This window comes from Terrapene carolina, unplaced genomic scaffold (assembly GCF_002925995.2).
Source record: "Terrapene carolina triunguis isolate 2854851 unplaced genomic scaffold, T_m_triunguis-2.0 Scaffold30, whole genome shotgun sequence".
Taxonomy (NCBI): domain Eukaryota; kingdom Metazoa; phylum Chordata; order Testudines; family Emydidae; genus Terrapene; species Terrapene triunguis.
In genome coordinates, this window is record NW_020664381.1 from 3,164,575 (window position 1) to 3,186,005 (window position 21,431).

At 40.1% G+C, this 21,431-nt stretch overlaps 1 protein-coding gene across 2 annotated transcripts in view; it reads left to right on the forward strand.

Annotated features, from left to right (window-relative positions):
- LOC112117098 (Down syndrome cell adhesion molecule homolog) overlaps positions 1 to 21,431 on the forward strand; it is a 508,166-nt gene that overhangs the window by 482,061 nt on the left and 4,674 nt on the right. For both annotated transcript variants that reach the window (XM_029911462.1, XM_029911464.1), the window contains exon 30: positions 1,057 to 1,359. In XM_029911462.1, coding sequence (XP_029767322.1) covers positions 1,057 to 1,359 — 303 coding nt within the window. The remainder of the gene's footprint in view (positions 1 to 1,056; positions 1,360 to 21,431) is intronic.

The window sequence follows — 21,431 nt, forward strand, 5'->3', positions numbered from 1 at the left end:
TTGTTGCAGCTACTATTATTATTATTATTATTAATTTATTGAGTATCAGTAATGTGCATGGAACTGTACAAAACCTGGAAGAAGACATGGTTCCTGTTCAAGGACCTTGTGAAACTTCTCTTCTCTCCTGATACATCACAGCTGAAAAGTATAGCATTCCAGGGACTTTTCCATTTAATTAAATAGAAAGCTCTCATCTGCTTCACTTTTCAGGGTTTGGCATTGTACTTGCAGTATGCTTTACCATACACAAGTGATTAAGTAAATCTTCAAGAATAATGATGTTTGTTCAAGGGAAGTTGATGTCTCCGGGAATTGGTAATGGGAAAAGAGACACTTCTTTATTACAAAGGACTTGATCCTGTGCCCATTAAAGTCAATGGTGAAGTTACCAGTGACTTCACTAGTGATGAATCAGGCACTAGAATACAAGCACACTGGTAGTGACCAAAAGCTGTTACCTTCTGATGCAGCCATTTGCTCTATGTGAGATGAGTTGGTGGTTTCAGTCCAGTTCCCAGAAAACAGATGTCTGTCTCAGAATCATTGCCATTCTATTGTACCTTTGTTAGCATTCTCAACAGAAGGGCCAAGGCGTGAATGAATATAGAAAGAGAGCTATCCTTTCACCATTCGAGGTGAGCTCTCTGAATCATGTCTGAGGCACATTAACAGGATACTGTATTGGAACTGTCCTTGGCAGTGCTGTGTCTGTTTTGTGGATAAACAGTGGCCTTCTGTTTTTCTTTTGACACGTAAAGCACTAAACTTACTTTTCAAAAGAGAAAGGTGCGGGGGCGGGGGGAAGAGTAATCACATTTTTCTTACTGAATAAACATTTTTTTCTGCTTCCAAGCAAACAAGTCAATTCTGATTCATATGCTGCTGGTAAGGCAATGAGACCTCATTTTAAGTGTGAAAGATCAACATTCATGATGAAGTAGATTTCATCCAAGTCATAGTCAGGAAAACTACACTCTAGTAAAAACCCTTTAATATTAATGATTTAGGTTCTGAAACGACCACACTGTTTTTTAATCTTTTTTGGATGTTTAGATCGAGCAAGAAGCAGCATGGTCTCCACAGAAAGTGCCTCCTCTACGTACGAAGAGCTAGCGAGAGCATATGAACATGCTAAGATGGAAGAGCAGCTGAGACATGCCAAGTTCACAATTACAGAATGCTTTATATCAGACACATCATCGGAGCAGCTAACGGCAGGGACTAATGAGTACACAGACAGTCTGACCTCAAGCACACCATCAGAATCGGGGATCTGCAGATTTACTGCTTCACCCCCCAAACCTCAGGACGGAGGGCGTGTGATGAACATGGCAGTTCCAAAGGCACATCGGCCAGGTAAGAGCACTGAGCTAACTTTTTGGTACTTTGGGTGAGTATTTCACTGCATGCATAACATGATAGATGGAACAAGATATATCAGAATGAAGGAAGAAAGTGTTCATCTTTAAGGTAAGTATTCACAGAGTAAAGAATCACTTTTTATCATAACTGATGTTATATTCAGTGTAAGTTTATCCTCCTGTATACAGACAAATTAAAAACAATGGCATAGTAATACCCTTTCACTGATCTCAAAGGAATGCCAAAAATGTCATTGAAATTGGTTGCAGATAGGTATAATACCTTTCAAGGACGTCATTGAGGTGTTATAATTCCGTAAGCACAGACATCAAGGGGAGAGTACAACTATTTGAAACTGGAAAAAAACAAAAATGTTAAAAATATCAAGGGAACAGGCTACCTCGGGGGACTGACAACATAAGTGCTGGAACTAGGGGTGCTGCTGCACCCCCGGGCTTGAAGCGGTTTCCAACATATACAGGGTTTACAGTTTGGTTCAATGGCTCTCAGCACCCCCACTGTACCAATTGTTCCAGCCCCCCTGACTGACAATGGGATATGGAGCCGTCCACTGGTAGGTCACTAACTTAAGTCCAACCCAAATTGTTAGTGACTAATAATGCCTGATGGGTGCCTATTGATTTTAGTCCAGCTCCTGGAAGGCAACAAAATCTTTAGTGACACCCTAATAATATGTATTTATTTATACAATGCATAGGTATGTGTGGTGCTCTGCAGTCAAATATGTCACAATCCCTTCGCTGAAGAGTTTACAGTCTAGGTTAGACAATGCATGACATGACACAGGGAGAGATGATGTAAGTGAAGAAGGATTTACACAGTAAAACATTATGAGGTTATTTATTTTATTTGTAATTTCATTTTTAGTAAGCTTGTTCATTAGGCTGGGTTGGTGTCAGAGCTCCCTATACATTTAGAAAGCAACTCATACATTGTGGGTGCTATCCTAACACAAATAATAAATACTACTAATTGAACAAAGGGGATTTGGGGGAAGAGAGGAAACAAGCAAAACAAATAGTGTTGAACAGGTTGGTCCAGGAGCAGGAAGTAGCATGGAGGGAAGCCAGGAGGGGCTTGTGGGAAAAGTATACAAGAAGAATTTGAAAGGACTCAGAAAAAGAAGAAATGAAGTTGTAATAATATAGGAAGGGAATTACCAAGCTATTCAAAAGGATGAAGGAGGGATGGGTAGAGGAAATACTTTAGTGGAGAAAATGACTGATTTCCACCTGGTTACACACTGGTAACACAGACCCCAAGAGTGGTGATCACTTGGGATATGTGAATCTACAGAAAACAAGAATTAAAGGTAATTATTTTTTCTTACTTTGCTTAGGGGAAATATCCACATTTCACAGTTGAAGGAAAATTACAATCTGCCCCTTCCAGTCAGTCAACAGACGTTCTATAAATTCCTCAGGCAAATAGAAGAGTAAACTCCTTTCATTTTTCCAAATAAATTATTTATGCTTATTTAATATTTTTAAATGTTCTAATGTATTCTAAATAATGTACATGCTCCCTGAGGGCAGCCAGTGCTAAAATTCAGTCCCCACGCTTGAGTTGGAAAGCTTCATGGTTTAAGATCTCAGCAGTTCCCCTCCAGTGAATTAAAGATTTGTAGTCAGCCCTGAGGCCATCAGCTAAATTGATTTGAATTCACACCCATTTTCTTGCTAAATTTTAACTTCCTTTTGCATTAAGGAGAGGCAATCTATCATGTGACATGGTAATTAGATTTAATAACTTGGAATAGTGATGCAAGTTCTAGTGGCCCATGATTGTGGCTAAGGCTATATTTTAGTCACGGGTGTTTTTAGTAAAAGTCATGGACAGGTCACAGGCAGTAAACAAAAATTCACAGCTCGTGACCTGTCCATGACTTGTACTATGTACCCCTGACTAAATCTTGGGTGCTCTGTGGTGGGGGGTGGCCCGGGGGCACCGGCACATGGCCTAGGACCCCCACTGGTGCTGGGAGGTGTGAGGGGGGCTCAGCAGCCCAAGACCCCCGCTGGTGCTGAGTGGGGGTGGCCCAGGGGCTGCCCAAGCAGCTCGGGTGACCCCGGGGCCAAACACACCGGCCACTGCAGAAGTCATAGAACGTCCTGGAAAATCACGGAATCCGTGACTTCCGTGACAGACTCTGAGCCTTAATTATGGCTCATTGATAATAAATGTTTCTTAACATGAGCTTTCAATGATACTTTATAACTAAAAAGACTTAAGACAACATATGGAATTATAAGGAAGTTGATTCTTGAATGCTAGAAAATAGATTAAAATTCCCAGTGTCCACACTGTTGATGGGTGACTCAAGGGGCAATATTTTCAATCATTTAATTTTTTAGAAATCATGAGGAAGTTAATAATAATTGAAATATAATTACTTAAAGATATCATTGTGCATCTGGTAGCATGATGAAGAAATAAAAATGTTAAAATGTTTAGATTTGCTTGATGGCAACATTTGAAGGTGCATACCTTGACAATGCTCTTTGATTCTGGTTTTCTCATTTAATGTCATTCTTTTTCAAGATCACATCTACCTGTCTGTTTCCATGGTATTTTTCTTTTCCTCTGTCTCTTGTATTACATCATTTTCTGTAACCTATGCCTCCTTCTTCCTAATTTCTGATCTCACCTTTCAGTCAAACTTCTGTAGCCCTCCTGCTGCCAATTTATGGTTGTAGGGATCTGCATAAATAATAGCTATTGTTCAAAAATAATCCCAAGAGAGTTTTGGATTACAAATAGAATGTATTTGGAATTTACAAGACATTCCACACCAGATTATAACAACTGGATATTTTTAAAGACTGGAAATATTGAGGCTAAACCGCCTGATGGTAAGAGCTCCTCAGAGCAAGGTAATGGATAGAGATAGGTGCATAAAATAACGTGCTGTATAGCACCAATATTAGCCAAAGTCAGTGAGTCAAAGATTTTGGGATGTTTTGGGCTGACATTCAAACCACTCAGGTACTTAGCTAACCATTCCTCAGTCTGTTGCTCTCATTAATATAGACAAAACTTTGAAACCTTAGGGCTCAATCCTGCAAACTGCTGAATGCTCCTGTGTGGGAACATAGAACCTCACAGTAGTGCTCAGCACCTGGCAGGATTAAGCCCTTTAGTCACAGTGGCTGACTCATCCAACAAGTAGCATTTGAGCCATTAGGTTGAGCCACTGAAGATGGCTAGTGGTGAGCAGTGGAGAGTTTGGGCGCCCATTTGAAAGAAGAGTGGGAGAAAGGCAGGGTAGCCTATTTTCAGTTTTAATGAGGTCTTTATTCAGGGATCTGAATAATAGGATCATCCCTTATTCCCCTCCAGCTCAGCTTCATTCAGAAAGTGTCATCTCAATCCAAATATTTGAATATTTACTTATCCCTATAAATGACAGCTGCAAATAACCATGCCAGATTGGCATTTTACATTGGAATTCAATTTGGATGGCTCATCACACATCTAGGCAGGCTTAAAATGTGATCTTTTACAGCACTACTGCTGGGAATTAGGACTACCTTTCCAGAACCTCTACACTTTAAATGTAACTCTAATTGTGTAATTAGTAATATGTGATAGAAGACCTCTACTTATTCCAATCCACTGTAAACCTTTCAGTCCTTTGGGATGAAATTAAAGACTGTGACCTTTTTTCCTCTCCCAGTCAACTGTGTTTCTGATCTCCAGTTTTCTGATGCTCATGCTTACTTGCAAGTGGCAGGCATATTTAGAATTGGCTTCTAGTTTACCTGGATTTCTGCTCCTATGTTAAGTCTACACAATGAAGAGAGTCAGGTACATGAAACTATAAAATCATGAATTTAACATTTAGTCAATTACACTGCAATAAGAGTCATTTAAAAGAAAAAGAAAATGATAGGACCTAATAAAACAAACTGACAAAGCTGAAAACAAGAATAGTTTTATACTAAATTAGAGACATGCAGCATCACTGGAAAATCATTTAAATATTCAGCTAAATTATTCTTAAACAATGCAGACTGTTAAGCATATTCTGCTACAATATGTCTCACTCTCCATCACATCACAAGCATTCTATCATTTTCACTGATATCAGTTGAACATATTCCACAAAGCATATTTATAAGGTACCATTGGAGGGGTTGCATTACTAAATATTCCAGTAGTTGTGCTTTTCTAAATATATTTTTTTTAGAAATCACAGCTGCAGGAGATGGAACAGAGAACTAAAATGGTTTATGAATTCTCACTTTCAGAGTTCTAAAGGCGGAATTCTAAAAGCATTTTGCTAATCTCTCCAAACCCACATACAGTTTTTTGGAGAGACCAGATTATTTACTGCTTTTGCTTTTATGTCAACATTAACACAGTGTTTTTTCTTTTACCTCTTAATAATGGTCAATTGGACATTTTAGATCATTGATTAAAATAAAATTGCTGCAATATACCTCCTTCTCCCTACGTTTCAAAATGCAGGAGCATGTTTTCTGATCTACCTCCTGGATGGGTCAAGAGTGGTATTAATAGAATCTTCTTGTTAATCATTGCATCATGATACCTTGACCTTTTACAATTCTGCAGGCACAGAGCAGCCTACAGATTTTGCAAACCTTGCTGACTCAATGTACAAAATCTAACTGAGTCTCTGAGTCTAGGTCATCGTGTATTGGTGATGGTCATACTGCACAGTATGCCACTGTGATGGCATCATGTGCTAGAATGAAGGTTAAAAGAACAAGGGGATATGAGAGACAGTATGATAGTATTTTAAACTTTGTGTGCAAAATGGGCCCTTCATAACAAGGAGGCCTGTCATGTTTTGGGGTGCAACCCAAACCAGTGAGAGGTTGTGTCACTGCTTTTCCTGTAACCCTGAGTTTCTTAAAATGTTCTGCTGCTGTAGTTCCCTGTCTGGACGCTCCCAGCCAACATACAAGTATGTCTGTGTGTTAAGCAGCCCTGGTTCAACAAGTCGGACTCCAGCAGCCTGTTCGTTACACCTCAGCCACACTCTTGTCTCCACCAACCTTAGTTACTATTACCCAAGTGGACCCCAACACACCCCCAGTCAAGAATTTCCCCCAAACCACCTTCACTGAAGTCTCAACCCTCTCCTGGAACACTCAGAGAATTAATAAGGCTTTTTGTTTCTTCAAAGAGACAAAGGCATGGTTTATTACTTTAACTGGAGTTAGCAAACACTTCAGTTCAAACACAGCTGAGCTGAGCAGTTTCACTGGGTTGGTTTAGATTAAAAGCAAAACAAGTTTATTAACAAAAAGAGACTCGTTTTAAGTGAGTTCAAGTACAAGGGATAAAGGCAAAATGGTTACAAGCAAATAAAAATAAAATATGCTTTCTAGTGGCTAAGACCTAACTTGACAAGTTACAGCGTTGGTAGATTTCTCACCTATCTTTTTTCCTTCCACCCATGGCTGAGTTTCTCTCAGTCAGGACCTTTCACAGAAGTACAAGTTGATCATTCCCCTTGTTTCCCTAGGTGAAAGGTCTTTGCCTAATATAGGTTTCTCACCTATATTCAGTTCCCAGAGACTCCAGCCCCCATCTTTCTCAGCTTGCATGAGCTCTGGCCTTTTGTATCTGTCCAGGGATGGAGAACAAGATGGCTTAGTCTCTCACCTTATATCTTCCCAAACTCACTGTTTTGTCCCCAGACTCAGGATGACCTCATACTGTTCTTCCCTTCCTGTGGACTTCCAATGGGGCTATCTTTGTTTTTGATCATGCCTTGCTTAATTTCATTGGAGACAGGTAGATAGCTGCCTTATCTCCTGTCTGGAAGAAACCTGTTCCTCCCTTTGTTTGATCACAGACTTTAAAGCATAATATCAGTGAGTATTCATAATTCCTCATCTAGTGCTAATACATAATTTTTACCATGATATTAATCACCAGTGTATCATTAGCTTTCATAAAAGACCTTACATGATGCACTTTTATAATGCAGTAATATTGTGTCTGATCAGTTGATCAATTGCTTATCATCTGAGGTTCAGACTCCTGCAAGAGGCAGTCTCCCGCACTCGCTAGGTTGATGGCTTTATCTTTTATGTAAATGTGCCTTCATTGTCTCTACCTGACAACAAGCAAATACATGTTCCATTGTCTAGAGCAGACTGGGCTTATGCACTGCTTGCCAAACACATTTTAAGAACATAATTCTAGCATGAATCCATAACTCTTTGTACACATCTCATAAATACATCATTCAAGAATATTAATGATCAGTGAGTTATTAGTATTAGTGAGTATTATGTATTATATTACATGCTACCTGTTTGGGTACACGTCATGACAACAGGGTATTAGGTGTGGTTAGATGTCAGGCCTGACAAAAGTTGCTGACACAAAGTAGCGAACCACCAATGGCCACTGTGTCACAGACCCCCAATGCCCATCATCTTCGTAGTGCTAATAACATGTAATCTGTGAAAAATGAGGCCAAGATATTGTTAGCATTGAACTTAATATCATCCTCAACTTCAAAGCTCCTGGAAGTCTGGGAGTTCACCTAACTTCAAGAGAACAATGGATAAATCAAATGAAAGCAATTGGAAATTGAAAATATAGAGATTTTTTACCTCTTGGTCAACAATGTCAGACTAGCTCAGGCTAGTAGGTGCCTCAATCAATTAACATTTCGTGGTGATCCAGTCATCTAGGTGAGAAGAGCTGATGGGCTTAGGGCGGTTCTTAATGGACAGGTGTCCACATCACAGATTGCACCCCTATTGCCACTATCTGGCAGTCTCGACTGTGATTGAACCAGTTATGGAGACTGAACTATCATTTCAGCACAAGCCCTAGTCCTTTGGGTCAGGACTGAGGCACATTAGCACATCAGTGTTAGGCAATTTCCACTGCTAATGCCTGTGGTCTACCTGGGAAACTGATACATGCGTTAGTACCTGCTTTGAAAAAATTGGTGTGGGAAGTTGAAGCTAAACAAATTCAGACTGGAAGTAAGGCATACATTTTTAGTTAACCACTGAAGCAATTTACCAAGGGCTATGGTGACTTCTGCCTCACCGTCAATTTTTAAATCAAGATCGGATGTTTTTCTAAAACATATGCTCTAGGAATTATTTTGGAGAAGTTCTGTGGCCTGGATGTGCTATACAGGAGGTCAGACTAGATGATCACAAGGGTCCCTTCTGGCCTTGGAATCTATTAATTTGAAATAGACATGCTCCGTTCTTGCCTTTCACTGCCCTCTCAATGGTTTTTTTAAATGGAAGATAAGAAAAGATAATTGTAATAGTTTGTGAGGGGGGTGTTTACCTCACACAAGGCCTGAGCAGGTAAAAAGGGCCAATTACCCTGTGACAGGCTGCACCTGGAGGAGAATCAGGGCTGATTGGGCCTAATGGCTGATGAAGCCCAGCTTGGGGAGGAGCTGAGCTGGGTTTACAAAGAGAAGAAGTTGGTGGTAACAGGGGACTGTAGGGAGGAACTCTACTGTCACACCCTAGAGAGGAGGAGAGTTGGCAAGAGACAAGGAGGAGTCCTAGGGGGGAATAAACTCTGGGATCCTGCCTGAGAAAACAGACTTTGGCAAGAGCCCAAGAGAGGGCGAAGTAGCTGCAGTGAATGGCGGAGGTTCCAGTGGTAACTCAGGCATGGGCCAGAAGACAGAGAAAGGAAAGAGCCCAGAGAAAAAGTGGCAGGGTTTAGGATTGCTTAGACCATGATTGCTAGACATAGGGTCACTAGGCTGGAACCCAGAGCAGAGGGCAGGCCTGGGTTCCCCTACCAGCCCCTGGGGAATTGGCGTAGTCTGGCCAGTGGAACAGAAGACTGCCTGAGACAGATCATCCAGTGGGACTTTGATACCCTGGAAGGGGAAAACAATAGTGACCTGGCTGGAGGCCAAGCCATGAAAAGGGAGCAGTTGATTTCAGAGAGGGGGGGAGCAAGAACTGAAGGAGGGGGCATCAAACTGTTTGAGAGCTAATCGCCAGGTGCAGCCACAGGGAGGCATCACAGCAGTGAGTAGCAAACCCCGTGACATAGTTGAAGTTTTCTCATAATGTTGCTATTTTCTGCTTTGAAAATATTAACACAAAATTGAGTTATCACAACAATTATTCTAACTTCAATAAACATAGCAGTCATGGAGTTTATTAAAAATACATTTCTGTTATTATCATTTTAAATCTTGTAATGGCCTCATCAACCGAAGTCATAATAAAATGAAATAGATTTAGTGTCACTCGCTGTGGGAGGAATTATGGCTCTGTCCACTCCCCACCCCTCCTTGGTGACTTGCTCCTTGAGGATTATGTCAGGCATAAAGCCCTAGCAGTCCCCACAGCACCCAGAGTGAAGGCTGTCTGAGGGATGGAATCCTGGCTGTCCTCTATCCTTTGTGTGGCCATGTGAAGAACTACTCACAATATAGTGTGCATGTTATCCAGATCCTCTGATTTAAATATGCTTACATTGTCCAAGAATTCTCTTATATGCCCTTTATCAATAACAACTTGTATAAGGTCTTTAGTTTCTAATCTATTCAATGCTAGGCATGCCTACCAGAAGACTGAGGTCTGGTCTACTGTGGCATAACGATGTTAGTTAGGGATATGATTCTTTTGGAAATATAACTTTGCCAGTAAAAGCCCCAGTGAAGATGCAGTTATACTAGTATAACGGTATCTTATATCAGTATATCTTATTCCACTTACCAAACCACAATAAGCTATACCACTATAACTGCATCTACGCCAGTGGGTTTTGCCACATTAAGTATAGCAGCATAGTTTAAGCAGCAAAATTTCTAAGTGAGGACAAGCCCGTGAGATGCAGAATGCAGTCACTTCTATGAAATAATTGCTCATAAAGCCCCTCAAGCAGATGTTGAAGATTAGTTGCTGCATGTGGAATGCTGCTTTATGATCCCAAGAAGGAGGTGAAAGTTAAGAGAGTGGCCTGGGCACAAATCTTATTTTCCAGACTCGTACCGTATGGATAAAAATAAGCTACTCAGTGCAATGAGGGGGGGAAATGAAGTATGCAGTAATATAGTTCAAAGGGTTCATTCTTTCTTTTCAAACATTAGCCCTGCAACTCAGGCAAAAGAGATGTGAACTGGTATGTGATGAATTCAATGATGCTGAAGCTGGAGGTTCAGTTTTCTACCTGGCAAAGATTAGAGTGCAACATGGAGGGGAAATCTATTTTGAAACTCAATTTCTGCTGAAAAGTGGCTGGCAGCAGTACCTGAACCTGATATGAACTCAGCCATTGGAGATTTATTAATGACTGTGAGGCTTGACTCAAGAATAGCATTGACCTGAGAAAATGAATGTTTTATGTCCCCTTTTTTCTCTCTCTTGTATTTCTGCACTGGTTGAAACTAGAGGTGAGTCCAAGCCGCAAAGTCTGTTTCCAGAACTAAAACCGAATTTCCTTAAAGATTCAGGGTGTTTCAATCTGGAGTTTTGGTTCAAGTTCACATCTAAACTGAAACCTGTGTGCTGTCTGATAAATCGTGTAATTGCAGATTGTGTGATTTGAGATTACCCTTTATAACGACAAGTCTATAGAGTTGATTAAACTGGTTAGAATAGCATTGGGTTTCTTTCTGCTTTTTTGAACTCTATGTGAAAAATTTGCACTTATATGGTCACTCCATTTTTCATCAAAAATTGGGCCAAATTCTCCATTGCCTTATACCTGATAATCACTCACACTTGGGCAAAGTGAGAGAAAAGTATCGGTAAAATGCTACCAGCATTTTACACCCAATTTGCAGAAATGTGAATGACTGCATGAGGTGTAAGGCAATGGAGAATCAGGCCCATCCTTTCTATTTGGTGAAGGGACCTGGATTCCCTCTCCAGTTACCATCAACATTCAGTAGCTGCTAGAGATATCCTAGGGAGCATTACCCAGTTCTTTACAGTGCTTATTTAATATCCTTGGATTTGCAATACTAATTCTATGCTCTTCAACCTGCACAAATGTTGCAAGAGAACATTCAGCTGTCCCGGGATTCTGACTAAAAAGAGTGAAATGGATGATATAAGAACGTAAGAATGTCCATACTGTGTCAGATCAATGGTCAGTCTAGCCTAGTATCCTGTCTTCCAACAGTGACTGGTGCCAGATGCTTCATAGGGAATGAACAGAACAGGACAACTATCTAGTGATCCATCCCTTGTTGTCCAGTCCCAGCTTCAGGCAGTCAGAGGTTTAGGGACACCTGGAGCATGGGATTGTATCCCTGACCATTTTAGCCATCAGCCATTGATGGACATAGCCTCCATGAACTTATCTAATTCCTTTTTGAACTCAGTTCTCAGTGGTTTGAGCATTGGCCTGCTAAACCCAGGGTTGTGAGTTCAGTCCTTGAGGGGGCCAATTAGGGATCTGGGGTAAAAATCAGTACTCGGTCCTGCTAGCGAAGGCAGAGGGCTGGACTCGATGACTTTTTGAGGCCCCTTCCAGTTCTCCATATATATACTTTCGGCTTTCACAACATCCCCTGGCAGTAAGTTCCACAGGTTGACTGTGTGTTGCATGAAGAAGTACTTCCTTATGTTTATTTTAAACCTGCCGCCTATTAATTTCATTGGCTGACCACTGGTTCATGTGTTATGTGAAGGGATAAATAACACTTCCCTATTCACTTTCTCCACACCAGTCATGATTTTATAGACCTCTATCCTATCCCCCCTTAGTTTTCTCTTTTCTAAACTGAACAGTCCCCGTCTTTTTAATCTCTCTTCATAAGGAAGCTGATCCATGCCCCTAATCACTTTTGTTGCCCTTTTCTGTAACTTTTCCAGTTCTACTATATTCTTTTTGAGATGGGGTGACCAGATGGAGGGGGATGCTTTTTCAGTTGAATATTTGCATCATGTGGCTTAAAATGCAATAGAAAATATTTTCAGTCAAGGTTTTGTTTGCTGGTAGCAGTTCCAAGACTGATTCAGATAATCAACTTGACTCTATAAAAGAGTTAAATGGACCCGGGACCAGTGCTGAGAAAACTGGATGAGTAGGCTAATCAAAGCAGGCAAGAAAACAATGGAGCAGGTGGAATGTTTGTGCATAGATTTTTACTATGTTTTTTTAATCTTCACCAGCAAGTCTCCTAATATGTACTATGTGGCAGAACCCTTACACATCTCCTGATTCCGAAGTTACTCCCTTGGATCAACTTTGCAGGAATGGCATCTAACATCTTATTTTATTATGTTTTTCTCTGTGCTTGGGATAATTATTTATGTTTTATTGTGCTGTTGGTAAACTGGGAGCACCTCATCAAAATTCAGATCCATGCAGTCTGCATCTTGTCACAGGGGCAGCACATCAGTGAAGAAAAGAGAAATTTTCAACATCTTCTCTCAGCTTTTCTTTCTTGGGATATCAGGGGTTTAGCCATCTTTGAGCCTTGACAAGCTAATGTTCTGCAAACCACTTAATTCCGCATTTAATAGGGACCCATTACAGAGTTTAAATCACTGGCTTGTGTCATTTCCTTAATTGGTTTACAGAGTGAGGTTCATTTTTACAATTTGTATAACCTGACTGCTGCATTAATATTGAACTAGAACAGTATTAGATCAGTGACTCTACTGGTTTTGTATCAAACTGGAAACTATATTGAAGTGATTTTAATGCTTAAATCTTGCAGCTCTTTTGATCCAATCCTGTTTTCCAGCCAGCTTTAGTGTGAAAATTTCAGTTTAAACAGAGTGTGATAGACCTGAACATTATATTCAGTTCAATGGGTGTAAAAGAATTGGAGATTGCTTCTGCAGCTACTATATATGAATCAGTAAAGCTCATGTAAGGTAACTTTATCCCACCCTTTTGTTAGAAGAAAACAGAATGAGAGCCCAGTTCCTCACCGATTCCAATAACAGTGTCAAACAGCAGAACTGTGAACTGTTTTCATCTTGTTCTCAATTGATGCTTCATTTTTATTTTTCTCATTTGAAAGTTTATAATGGGTTTTTCATAAGTACTTATTCTAGACTGATTTGTTTACCGTGTAGTTTGTTTTCACTTTCTGTCAGGTTAAAAAATCCCATGTTTTTATATATAATGTGTATGTATAAAAGAACACAAATGTCCTTCATTAGCAACAACTTAAATGATTAAAAATGAAAGATTTATAAAATCTTTACTTTTCATTACTAATTCTGATGGTTTACTTTCTTTGTATTTCTCTCAGCTGAAAATAAAATTATACAGCCCAGTGTCTTTTATACCATGGAGGTAATGGATGCAACTCCATAGTGAAGACAGAGTTTTGCACTTAAAGCAGGGGTTTAATTTATAGTTTGTTTTCAGTCGATGCTCTGGCCCATTGCTGAAATGTTTAGATTGCAAACACTACTACAAGGGAATGTTCAAATCCAAATTAAAAATATTGTTTTTATTTTAATGAACATAATAGTTTGTGAAAACAATTCTATTAATCTGATATTTTTTAAAACCTTGGTTTTACAAAACCTTAATTTTGGACCTAAATTGACCTAAGAAGCACCGTTTTAATGTATAGTGAGTGAAACATTTCATCTTGCTGGTTTTGTGAGATGCTGTGTGATTTTTATATGCCATGTCAAGGCAGTCCCAGAGTAACCAGAAACAATTGTTTCCATAGAAACAGTAAAAGATCCAGCTGTGCCATAAGCTGCTGTGGTCAGTTACAGGTGTCCCTGTTACAACTAGCCCATACCTCAGGTTCTGTTTCTTTCCATTATGCCATGGGGCCTTATTACAATTTTAGATTTACAACAAATCTAAAATGTTGGCAGCTGGAAATGTTAGTTTGTGGTTACCTGCAAGAACATGATCATGCTCTTGTCAGACCATAATGTGCAAGCTAACAAGTGTCATTGTATGTGCAGGTAATCAATTTAACAGCATAGCCTTATCATAACTGCATTTTTTCTCAGTGTGAAGGCTTCTTTAGATGGTAATATTTAATATATACATATTTTTATGTTGTTCAACCTTTGATGTCAGCAGCTAGAAAGTTCTTAATTTAAGTAAGAAAATCTGGATTTCTGGCCCTAGTTGATAAATTAGCAAGCATTACACAATGCACCCTGTCAGCACCACTCAGATTACTTCCACTGGTGAGCATAAGGACACCCAGTTACAGTAACTGTGCTCTGAGCATCACTTCAGGGATGTTATATATCAGCAACAGTCTTTGATTCTGAGTTTTTGCTGCTTCCAAATCTTCCTACTATTGTTATTAGTAGAGATTGAAACTACAGCCTAACTTTGAGCTTCTTTTTGTAGGGTTTCTAAGGCCATGTCTACACTGACATAATCACATAGTGTAGACGCAGCCTACACTGAAGGAATGGGTTTTTCTGTTGGTGTAGGAACGCTACCTCCCCAAGCAATAGTAGCTAGGTTAATGAAAGCATTCTTCCATCAACTTAGCTGCATCTACATTAAGGGTTGGGGTGGCATAACTGTGTTCCTCAGGGGTGTGGATTTTTCACACCCCTGAGCAATGTGACTGTGTCAACTTGTATTTTGTATGTAGACAAGGTTTATGTCAGATTTAACCATGGATTTCAACAGCAGGGTCTGATCCAAAGCCTATTGAAATCAATAGAATGACTCTCATTGACCTCATCGGGCTTTGAATCAGGTTATATTTTCCAGTTGAATATCCTAAAATAACCCAGGAATATACTGTGAGGTGTACCAGGTTCTAGAAAGTGGCAACTCTATGAGACGGTGCATATTTAAAGAATTTTCATTCAGTTCATCCAGTCAGCAGCAAACTAGTGTTAAACACTAGTGTTACTAACCATGCATAACTGAGTGATGACTTTAGTATGTTTTCTCTATCTCCTCATGGCCTGGAGATCATTGTTTCTAAGTGCCCTTAAAAACATGAAACAGCTTGGCTGATGATGTTGATTTACCCAAAGAGGTCGTTTTTACAATCTTGTTGCTGCATTCATATTGAACTAGAAAAGCCTCAGATCTGCAGCTGTGCTGGTATTGTCAAAACCTGGACTCCCACCCACCAGCTGTGTGATCCAAAGGATTCTGTACTTCCATTATGGTATCTGGAGTTAATTCATTCTTAGTGCCAGCACCAGCAGTACAGTGGCAGCCCTTAAAGATGTACCAGTTTTGCCTGATACATACAACTAAAATTACTTCAACGATTTTGCAATGTTCCTTTGTACTTTCTACTGTAGCAAATACCTTGGATACTGAAGATGTTGTGCTAAGATTGTCTAAATACAAATGCTTAAGTATGAGGCAACTGACAAGTTTTTAAAGTCTAGTGCTGTAAGTCAGTCCCACTTCTGCTTGCAATAGTAAGAAGAAGAAAAGTACTTCTTTTACTGTTTTATTAGAGGCTTCAAACTAGAAATGTCTATGCCTCCTAGTATCCAATTAATAGGTGCACTGTTTAAGTATGTTTCATTGATTTAATACAAATGTATGTTCTCAGTTCAATTATAGTGGTCGTGGTTTTGTTTAAGACACTCATTGATTAAGAACCTGTTTTAGGAATTAGAAGGCTTAAGCCTAAGTATCTGAGTAAATTACATTCTTTTAAAATGTTCCATATTAGATGGAATTTTCATTTTTGATCACTGAGGGCCAGGTTCTCAGCAAGTGTAAATCAGTTTAGTCTCACTGAAATCAATATAGCTATGCCAGTTTACACAAACTGAGGTTCTGGCCACTAAACTATAGTATTACTCATCCCCCGGTGGATATTTAGATTATGATTATAAACAACGAGTAGCTGAACAATGATGAATGGAGTCAACAGCAGGTGGGTTTGTTTCATTGTGTGAAACTTAACTGCTAATTATTCAAAAAACTAGGGGGGAAAAGCTTTTGTGAACACGCAAACATCAGCAGCTTGCAAGAAGCAGTTAAGTATATAGGTCTGCGCAGATATATAGCTCTACAGAGATTTCATAAAAACAATTGCTTTCCCAAGTATAAAGTGCAACCATGAGGGGAGCTAAAGGAGTTTTAATATCCCAGTCTAGATATAGTAAATATTACAGGGAAGTTCTGGATATCTCCAAATGAGTGTCTCACTAGCGGAGTGTAGCATGGAGATTTTACTTCTTTTGCATTATGTGCTTACGGGCATAGGTCTGTGTTTTCATCTTCGGTTGGGGTTATTTTTTGTTTTTGTTTTTTTAGTGCCATCTGTGAACTATTAAAACCCCTATCTCCATCTTTGTGAGAAACTCTAAATATGGAATGGCATGGGCTCTAATGTCATGGTAGTTACCCATATGAAAAAGAGAAGCTGACAGTCACCTAACTGCAAGTTAGCAAACTACTAAAATGCATCAAAAATTGAGTATCCCTATTGGATCCCATTCAAAATTAACCCTTTAACTCATTTAAATATGCCAAAAGTTGAGCCTTTTGAGGTGTTTTCATAGGCATTTGAGCTCTAGTTGAAGGCATTCAAACCAAGCTGAGAACTAGTGAGTGCTTTCACAACTAGGTTCCTGGCCAATCAGAGAACGAGTTACACTTCCACTTCCTTTTTTCTCCCTGCTACATGGCTAGTCAATAATAGAGCCACTCCTTTTTTGACGAACACTTTCCAACTCAGGCTAGATCATAGTTCTATGATATCTCTATATTAGTGTGTCTAGGGATGTTAGCTACCTTGGGGTAGAAAAAGGAGTGAATAGGCTAGGCCCAGTCCTTCTGTAATAGGGGAGACAGGGGATACCTCAGGCAATAGTTTTTATAACTATGCACTCTCCTTCTTCCTGCACCTGAGCGTAACTCTTTGCTGGAGCACAGGCCAGCATTTGGTCTTTTCATGACTTTTTGAAAAGCAATACACCAAGTTAAACCTCAGGGGTGTTGTAGGTAAAACCTTAGTAAATAGATGTTAATAGGTCCCAGTCAATTTCAAAGAGAGCATACCGTACATCAATATTTAATGCACACAAAACACATTATTAATAGTATCAAACATTGTAAATGGTATTGGGAATACTATGAATGACTTTTAAACAAAAGCTATTACACAGTAAATCTATTGGTGTGCCTTACACAGGCTTTTCATAGACTCATAGAATCATAGGACTGGAAGGGACCTTGAGAGGTCATCTAGTCCAGTCCCCTGCACTCCTGACAGGACTAAGTATTATCCCCCTTTGTTTCTGTTACAAAGATTCAAATATAAGGTTTCGTCATAACACACATTCCCCGCTGATCTCCTCTTGGAGATGATTTCTCAGTCTTTATAGTGTGACCATAGTATATCGCGTGTGTCACCTGTAGTCTTCAGAGCTGGAGGAGATTGGCAGCACCTCAGTCCTTTCAAGCACTTCAGAGCCCTGTCAGCAAACAAACAGCCTGGGGATCTCCCCAGCTAGCAGCATTCCAGCCCTTGGGTTAATAGCTGATTGGTTCTCACAGTTGCTGGTGCAACAGAAGTCTGTATCCAAAGTAGTACAGGAATTGGGACTCAGCCCTCACAGCAGTCACATTTCTTAGTCCTGTGCCGATCAGTCACTGAGTCCATAAGGCTCTGATTGGCTCCACTCCCAGAGGGCTACTAGGGTATAATCTGCCAGGTAAGCGGCCCTCAATGAAAATTTCCTATACAGCCTCAGAACAGTTATTGAGCATGCCTAGAAACTACCACAATCTGTTCTGGAAGTTTCTGGGTCTTACTAATTGAGTTACCCTGCCTGGCTCTCTGCACAGACCATCCAACTAAGATCCATGTCTCCTCCCCACTGGTTCTCTTTCCCTCCCCTGGAGAAAGTCAAATGCTGTGGTATAAAGCATGTGGTTACACTTCCTCTTCTGGCTTAGGCTAATCTAAGAGATTCAGCAACCAGAGAGAGCTCTGAGGCTGCTACAAAGCACGTGTCCTGGAAAGCTTCCTATTAAAGTTGAAAGATTGTTTCATCTGTTGTTCAGTCACCCTGCCTGTTTTCTTAGAGGGCCTAGAGGTTACCCAATGTGCTCTGAAGTGCCCAAAAGAACTTAGGTTTCCATAGCCCATTGCTACCGGAGGGCTCCATTTGGTTGAGAGCTAGTTGAGGGCTCTGTTCAGTTGAGCAGACACTAATTTGCATGGGAAAATTTCAGTTCCCTTTCAACTAGTCTTCAGCACACAGTGGAGTCCTGTTTGAACACTCTGCCCTCTGTTCAGTTTTCCATATTAGTATATTAATTAAAAACACCCTGGCTGTGTTCATTCCCTGTTTTTCGCTTAGAGGGACTTGCACACTGGAGCAGTCTTGAAAAAAATGAACATTTTAAAAATATTGGGCTAATATTTTTCTAATCTTTTTCCTTTTTCCTTTTCTTCAAGGGCTAAATTGAGCCTGTGGGTAAGTCCACGCAGCAGCTGGGAGGTGTAATTCCCAGCACAGGTAGACAGATGCACATTAGCTCTGCTCAAGCTCGCACGCTAAAAATAGCAGTGTGACCACGGTGACACAGGTGGTGTCTCAGGCTAGCCGCTCAACTAGGGTGGGGTCAGGGGTCAGGTGGGATTGTACTTGGGCAGCTAGCCTATGCAACTGCGGACACACTGCATTTTTTAGGTGCTAGCTCAAGCAGAGCTAGCACATGTATGTCTGTGCAGGGTATCACACCTCCCAGCTGCAGTGTAGACATAGCGTGAGACTCAGTGCTTAGTAAGGGGTGACATAATTTCTACGTGCCAGGAACAGGTGATCCCCTTTTCCTGTGAAAGAGAATAAGTAACTTTAGCTCTTGAAAGGATAGAGCTTATTTCCCCCTGATGGCTGGCCAGTTACTCTGCCAGTGAGTAAGAAGGGGAGGAAGCAGAGCAGAGTTTCTCCCTGCCCATTTATTCTCTGGGGCTAGCATTCACAAAGCAAGAGGTGTGCTCTCCGTCAGACTCAAACCCAAGATCTGTGTAGGCCAAGCAAAGAGGCACGAGGCTGATCCTTCTGACTGCCCTACTCAGTTGAGTAAAACATAAGCACTATCTAATCCTAAGAGGTTTGTGTTTGAATAGAGGCTTTTTCTTTCTCATAGTTCCACTTATTCCTTGTGATTATTATAACTCCATCGCCTGTTGCTATGGAAATTACTGTAATGCAACACAGACAACTCTTTTGGTTCAGTGCAGCATAAAACGGACAATGTGGGCGCAAGATCTCGTTTCGAAATACTGACAGCAACAATTGTAAGAAGTATTACAGCTAGATTGAGACAACAGCCCTATTTAAGGCTACCTAAGAATTTCCTGTCACCCAATTTTCAGACACTTTTAACTTTCTGAAATGTCTCTTTTGAACTGATGTTTCCTAGCCTGTGATCAGCCAAGCTGAATTTTTTTTTAATGTTTGAGTGAAAACTGTTTAGCCATATTTGAGAATGAAAACCCTTTTTGATTATTCAAAATCTTGCCCCTTTTGTTTGAACCCATTTCACACCTCAAGAGGTGGGGATAGAATGTTGAAATTTGTTAGGAAAATGGTCATCATTGAGGAGAAATACTTTGGGGCGTTCGGGTGAAAATTGGTTTTGATTTGGCAAAGTCATGATCCATTAGACACACCACACAGATACCTTTATCAGTTCGGTATGCAGTATCTTTTTACAGCCTACAAGCCTCCCGTAATGAGCATGGCTCAGATCCTTGGCTTGTGTGGAACAGTTTAAAAAAAAGGTGGCGGAACTTTCTAAAGTTTGAAGGATACTTAGGCTATGTCTTCACATGAAAAAAGTTGTGGGCTTGGTTTGGGTTTGAGTTAATTGGTGGTTTGGTTTGGTTTGGATCAAAATAGCTATCTCACTGTAAAATCCTAGTGGAGGAAAAACATAAGTAGTTTTTATCTCGTTGTAGCCAGTCAAGGTCAGCCCTATGCCCCCCAGCCTGGATCTGACCTCCCTTAGCTGCATGAAGTTAACAATTACTCATCTCGGCTAGGATTTTCCATCGTTTGCTTTCTCAGTGTAAAAACACACCTATTTTGCAGTGCAGTCACAGCCTTAGGAAACATCCTTTTTCTGGGAAAAAGATATTGTAAATGATAAATGCATGTAGGGAAGTCACAGTATTTGGTTATTTTAATTTTCTAGAAGATATCACTTCATAACATGAACTGTGTGAACTATTTCAACTGCCGTAGAGGTTTGGCCACTCAGAAGGAAGGACAAAGTCAATGCTCAATTAAATTGCTGGGCTCATATTTGAATGGATTATTAGTATTGATGTACATACTCCATTTTTCCACAGACAGTATATCTCTTATTTTTAAACCCATCAGAAAGCTATAGATTCTGAATGGCTTTTGTACTAATTAAGCCTAAATGCATAAATTATTAAATGTATTCATTTGCAGTGCTTACGCAGCTGAAAGGTTTGCTTTCATTGCTAATAAGGTACACACAGCACTGAAAAGAGGTAATTAGAGCATCAAAGGCAATGAACCATCTTAAAACTTCATAACGGTTTGCCTGAAAAATTTAACATTCAACTGAATTCAACTTTGGCAGAGTAGGAACAAACCAAAAAATAAATATACTAATGTATCCAGTAATATGAGAAATGAAATCTTGCCGTGTTACTTCTGTAGCCATGGCTCTCCCATCCTTTTTAATCTTCTTAAAATACCCTCACCCTTGATCTAGGAAGCTAAAGTGGACCCCTGTGGTCATATTTCAAAGACTGTTTTTCAGTCAGAAATATTAGTTCTAACAAATCAAAGACTTTTTTCATGCCGTGATATGGCTCCAGTCCTAGCAAGGGGGGTAGGGGGGAAATTAGATTCTTGAAAGTTTTCTTTTTCAACACATTTAATCATCTGTTTATCTTAGAAGTTGCAGGGAATGATGCTTCTTTCTTGTTACAAAAACTACTGCTTCATTACAATATGAAAATGTGCACATCACACAAAATAGCTAGTGTTCAGGGTAAATCCAAGATAAGATGACACACTGTGTTAGTGGATTTTGGAGAATCATAGAATCATAGAACTGGAAGGGACCTCGAGAGGTCATCTAGTCCAGTCCCCTGCACTCGTGGCAGGACTAAGTATTATCTAGACCAGGGG